Here is a 6,271-nt window from a genome sequence, read left to right on the forward strand (position 1 = left end):
TTATTATGACTGGACTGAGGATGATTTATCATAAATGACATTGTCTTTTCCTTGTAAAATTTTGGGGTGACAATATTGACATTCTGCTTTTGATTCATTCTCACAAGATATGAAAAATTCCCAAACAGAACTTTTTCTAGAAAGTCTCATGGCCTAAACAGAATAAACTTACTAAAAATTAAATAATTCTTTAAAAATAATTTTATTTGATATTAATGTTACTATTGCAAACAAAATTTTATAAAAATCTTCATGTGATGAACTTGCTTCTATTATCCTGCCTTGCATCATTTAAATTTTCATAAACATTTTAGATCAAAAGTATACTGTTTTTCTAAAAATTAAGTATTCTCTTTTAGTATCTATATTAACTGACAATCTATTCTAGTTCCCTACTTGAAAATTCTTAGTATCTGTTTTATACAAAAAATTAAGACTTTTCAAAATTGGGGGCACCTGGGTGGCTCAGTCAGTTAAGTGTCTGCCTTCGGCTCAGGTCATGATCCCAGAGTCCAGGGATCAAGCCCCTCATTGGACTCCCTGCTCAGGGGGGAGCCTGCTTCTCCCTCTGCCCCTCACCCCACTCTCGTGCGCTCTCTCATTCTCTCGCTCAAATAAAATCTTTAAAAAGAAAAAAAAAATCTTCAAAGTAATTATAATCATATTTATTAATTACACTTCAATGGACTGACAAGAGTCTTAGTCAAAGTTGCTTCTAGAATTCCTTATATTTGAAAGGGAGTATTTAGGTATTATCAACAAATATGAACAACATACCTTATTCTATTGCTAACATTTTTATATTGTTTAGATATGATGGTATCACTGATAACACACCAGTCCAAAGACACCAGAAATGGCATTGAATTAGATATTTTGATATTTGATTGCCAAAGCTGAATTGCAGAGTTTGGGCCAAAACTGAGGCTGTAGCCAAACTCTGACATGTCCCTGAATTGCACACAAGTGTTCTTATTCCAGAAGCCAGCCTCTTCTAGCACCATGCTGTGCCGTGTTCATGTAGTGCTTAGCTTGAGCTATACCAGGCTGTCTACCTGAATGAAGTGTGCCCTGCTCTCTTTCCTTTCCAATCCACCTTCCTGATGCCCTCCTAAATTCACCCTCCTCCTTGAGGCTTTCACGAGAGCTACAAGATGCCATTCTCTAGCCTAGCCTTTCTGTCTCTAGCTTTAACCCCATAAACAAGCATTCTTTGGAATCACCAATTTTAAGTTTAAAGGGATTCTAAGACACAGAAAAAGTTTGAGAAACACTCTCTAATTCATTCCTCACACTGTCTGTGCTGAATGTGTGCACTTGTTTTGCATGATACTTTATATATGTAAATAGGTTTTCCAAAAAGAGAGAGTGAAGGAAAGAGAGAAATAAGGAAAATCCAGAGCTCTTACAGAGCAACAGTTGGGCCATATGGACACACTAGAATTTCCCCAGACTACCTTTTTAAAAATCAGTGGGAAAAAGGAATGGAACATCATTCCAGGGCTATGCTAATATACAGACAAATTATTTCTCAGTGTTGCCCCCAGCTTTGCAAGTATGTGACCAAATAATACATCTGATTTTTTTCTGAAGGTATTTCTTATCAAATATTTCATTACATGAAACAAAAACATTTTACAAGACAGTAGCTTTTCACAGAAACCACCGTAAAGTAACTACTTCCTGAAAATACAGAAACCTCCTCCAAACAAATGATCCAGGTACTTGCTTTAATTCTACCTTTGGCTATGACTGGTCATGTTTGACACATATGAAATAAAATTAAGTGTTAAAGTACTTAATGTGTTTTAATATAGTTAATAAACATGGAGCATATTAGGATTTACTCAACAAAAAGGATTCATTCAATAAATACCAGGTTGAAATAAATAAAACAAAATCCCTTAGAAGTTTGAACTTTGGTTTTTGCTGTTATCACAGAATAGTACCAAAGAAATCATTTTTCTATGACAGTCTTTAAATACACATGTATCACTTTTCAACTACAAAATTCTTTGTAACTACACATAATTTTAGTGAATGAAGGATAGAACAATGAGCATGCAACCATTTCCAAACTTAAACAGATTCAGTAATAAATTAAAAATGAGGTTCTTGGGCATCTGGGTGGCTCAGTCGTTAAGCGTCTGCCTTCGGCTCAGGTCATGATCCCAGGGTCCTGGGATCGAGCCCCACATGGGGCTCCCTGCTCAGCAGAAAGCCTGCTTCTCCCTCTCCCACTCCCCCTGCTTGTGTTCCTGCTCTCACTATCTCTCTCTCTGTCAAATAAAGAAAAAAAAAAAATGAGGTTCTTACAGAAATAAGCTATTTCTCAATGTCTCACTCTATCAAAGTGTCTAATTACATTTGGAAGTATTTTAGCACTTGAATTTGATGTTCTCCCAGTGATAAGAAAGGGATTACACTGCCCACCCCACAGTGCCAGAGAGAACAATTTACAGGTCTGTTCAGTGATGTGCTGTCAACACAAACCCAATTACACACTCTTGAGAACAAGTACTAGGTTCAGATGCTCATAAGGTACTGCTGAATTCACAATGACAAAAGAGCCTCTAAGTACTTTATATAAGCTCATCAGATGTGTTAAACAGTCTGAATTCAGTACATGACATGTTAAGTCAGATTTTGAAGTTTTTTTTTTTTAAAGATTTTTATTTATTTATTTGACAGAGAGACAGCAAGAGCAGGAACACAAGCAGGGGGAGTCGGAGAGGGAGAAGCAGGCTTCCTGGCAAGCAGGGAACCCAATGTGGGGCTTGATCCCAGGACCCTGAGATCATGACCTGAGCTGAAGGCAGACGCTTTATGACTGAGCCACCCAGGCGCCCCCTGAAGAGACTTCTTAAAGTTCTGAAAGTAATCCAAGGATGTCATTTAGACAAAATTATTATATATTCATTCAATATAGTTTTTTATTGTCACAGGGTTACTTCAGATTCTTTTGGATTCCAAACTATATGACTAGATACAGAACATAACAGACTAGATCACTTTTAAAGAAGCTAATTCTAAGCACTTTAAAACAGGTATCAAATACATTTGTTCTAGGTTGCTTTAATGAAATACATATAAGCAGTATGGGGTAAAAAAAAAAAAAGAGGGAAGCTAGGTGAAAGATTGTAACAAATGAAGAGTAAAATGCTAAAGTATTAACTCTTGAAAGAAAGTCATGGAAAAAGGTAAAGGCCTCAGTCAGATGGTTCTTTTTCCACATTTCTCATCTTCTAAGGTTTCTTCCATTCTTTGATTTTGTTAGTATTCCTGACATGGTGTGTGTATGCTGGAGAAAATACTATATACCATATGTTTTTAATCAGGAAATCCTTAGAATCAGAACTCTCCACAGTATTATGGTACTGATTTGTAATTAGTCTCACCACTGACATTCCTACAGAATGATCTATAATTACTGTAGGTAATAAAATACATAAACCCTTCCAACTACAAGCTCTGTTGTAGCTTCTAAAATCCTTAAATAACAAATAGCTCTACTTGACTTAGGCCATAAAACTAAATGAAGACAATTAAAAACATGAAGTTTGAGACTCTGTGTTACAGAAATCCTTCAGCAAATATCTCTTGAAAACTAAACCACATTGGTAAGTGAAGTATTTCTGATGAGATTTTTGAAATGTAAAATTTTCTTACAGTCCATAATATTAATTCCAAAGACACTATCCTGGCACTTAAAGTCAACTCATGATCTCAGTTCTTTGGATTAAGCCAAAAGACCCTAGTTAATATGCTATTATTAAGGGGGAGGGAAAAAAAAAAAAAAAGCCAGTGTTTAATCTGTATGCGCAAATAGAAGTCTGATTTGTCAGTTTGTGTGATTTACTACACATGCCTGACTCACACTATTGGCAATTTGTGCAACCTATTTAGAGGTCAATCTGGTGATTTCTATCAAAATTAAAGCTGTACGTACCTCTTGGTCCTGCTAAGACTTTGACATGCATACATATTCACTAATATACTAACAGAATCAGCTGTACTCACACTCACAAACACAATCACATGTGTGATAGCAAAATAAAACAAAAACACAACCTAAGTGTCTACTCATGCTGAACTAATTAGGTAAATCATGATACATTCACACAAGGAAATACTATAAAGCTGCAAAAAAGAGTGAGGTACATCTCCAGGTGAATTTTAAAGTACTCTAAAATATAATTTTGTAAGTCACATGTGTGTATTTGTGCAAACTCCCCCTCCCCCGCGCTCTGGAAAATACATGAGGCACTGTTAACTTGATTCCACTTCAGGAAATGGATTTGGGGGGGGGGGGTAGGTTGGAAAGACGTGATATTTTAACGTTTAAAAAGAGACCCTTCCTGGGGCGCCTGGGTGGCTCAGTTGGTTAAGCGACTGCCTTCGGCTCAGGTCATGATCCTGGAGTCCTGGGATCGAGTCCCGCATCGGGCTCCCTGATCCGCGGGGAGCCTGCTTCTCCTTCTCCCACTCCCCCATCTCATGTGCTCTCTGTCTCTCTCATTCTCTCTCTCTCAAATAAATAAATAAAATCTTTAAAAAAAAAAGAGAGACCCTTCCTCCCGCTGACCGTGTGAGGAAAGCCAGGGGCGGGTTTGCCGAGCCCTCAACAGCCTCTGTGCCCTGACCGTGCCCTCCGGGGCCACTGTGCCTCTCCGGACGCCAGGGTGTCCCGGGAACCGCTCAAACGACTCAAGCCCACCCTAGCCCTCAGCGCCTCGCGAAGACCACCTAGCCAACGTCAGAGGGCCTCCTCTTCCACAGTCCTTCCTGACGCCCCCACTCCCTGGAGGAACTCGCCAGTCCCGCCAGGCCCAGTACTTTGGGGTAAGTCTCCTCAGACTGCAGGTGCCCCCGCAGGGGTAAGGGCAGGTTGAGCAAACCCACAGGCAAACAGAAAGGACACAGCAGGCGCTGCTGGGGCGCCTCACTAACGCGGCCCCTCGCGCCCACCGCCACCCCCCCCCAATTCTGAGAAGGTCCCCAGTGCCTGGCGTCCTGCCGTCCCGGGGCTGCCGGCTGGCCAACCCCGAACGCCGCAGGGCAGAGCTAAGCACTGCCCCCCGCCCGGGCTCCGGACCCGTCCCCACCGCCCATCGCCCGGGGTACCTTAAGCGAGTCCTTGGAGTCGTCCACGTCGTTCTCCACGCCCTGGTAGACTGCGCCCTGGGGCTCCTCCTGCTCCCCAAGGCTCAGCATCTTCCTCAGGCTGCGCCTCATCGACCGCACCCCGGCGCCACCTGCACCAGCTGCTCCCTACGAGCGCGGGCACCTGAGGCGAGGGAGCGCGGGGAGCTGCCGGCAACTCGCTCTCCCCCAGGCCGAGAGAACTTCTGGAAGGGGTTCCGCGTCCGGGGCTGCAGGCAGCGTAGGAAGCAAGAGGGGCGCGGGGAGGAGGCAGGGACGCAGACCTCGTGGCCGCGCCGAGACCGTCCCCCGTTCGCCGCTTCGGGCCCAGAACACGCGCGACTTGCCTGGCTCGGCTGCGCACCCCCGGAGTCAAGGTGTCCGGTCTGGGTGGATCCAAGGTCTCTGGAGTCTTTTATAATAAAAACAGTAAGAACCGCCCACCTGCAGGACCGGGGCGGGCGGTGGAGGGGAGCGGAGGGAAGGGAGGGGGAATTGAGAAGGAGAGAATAACGGAGTCCGTTGGGAAGATTTTTCTTTTTTAGGATTTTCCCCCCCAAAAGCTTCTGAGGTTGGATTTCCCTTTTCATTTTAGACTCTTTGAGTTGGAAATAAGATTTTAATGAAAACTTCTCTTTCCAGAAGAATAGGGAGAGAGATTAAATCCTAGCACTGATTTGAGCAACTAGATCAGGTCCCTTTGAACCTCAGGTCCCATTTCCTGTGGATGCCAATACTAATCTCACGATTTGGTGTTTCAGAATGGCTAAAAAAATGACTGTTAGGTTAAAGGTTAAATCATATTGACTGCGGCCGGCTTGTTTACCCTCAGCTTTGTTTGTGAAAGGTTTATCTTCATGGGCCTGCCCTGCATCTATTAATCAACAGCTGGGTGTAAGTTGTGGAGTGGAAGGTGTCTCCTCTCAGCTGAAGAGGCTGCTTCTCTCTTTTCATTCAGTGGAGGCTTTGAAACTGTAGCAACTATGTTTAGGCTACAAGGTTAGAAAGAAAAAAAAACTTCTTTCAAAAACTGATTACACTTTGCACAGGCCAAAACTTAGCTTCAGCGGTCTGTTGTTTTGGGACAATCTGTGTGCTTCTTTAAGGCCCTGGATGATCATAATCACCT

General features: G+C 42.6%; 1 protein-coding gene across 1 annotated transcript in view; it reads right to left on the reverse strand.

Moving 5' to 3' along the window:
* TRPA1 (transient receptor potential cation channel subfamily A member 1) overlaps positions 1 to 5,235 on the reverse strand; it is a 52,060-nt gene extending 46,825 nt beyond the window's left edge. The window contains exon 1 of the mRNA XM_035012258.1: positions 5,125 to 5,235. Coding sequence (XP_034868149.1) covers positions 5,125 to 5,235 — 111 coding nt within the window. The remainder of the gene's footprint in view (positions 1 to 5,124) is intronic.
* Between the last annotated feature and the right edge of the window lie 1,036 nt (positions 5,236 to 6,271).

This window comes from Mirounga leonina, unplaced genomic scaffold, assembly GCF_011800145.1.
Source record: "Mirounga leonina isolate KUSES-001 unplaced genomic scaffold, KU_Mleo_1.0 Mir_165, whole genome shotgun sequence".
NCBI lineage: Eukaryota > Metazoa > Chordata > Mammalia > Carnivora > Phocidae > Mirounga > Mirounga leonina.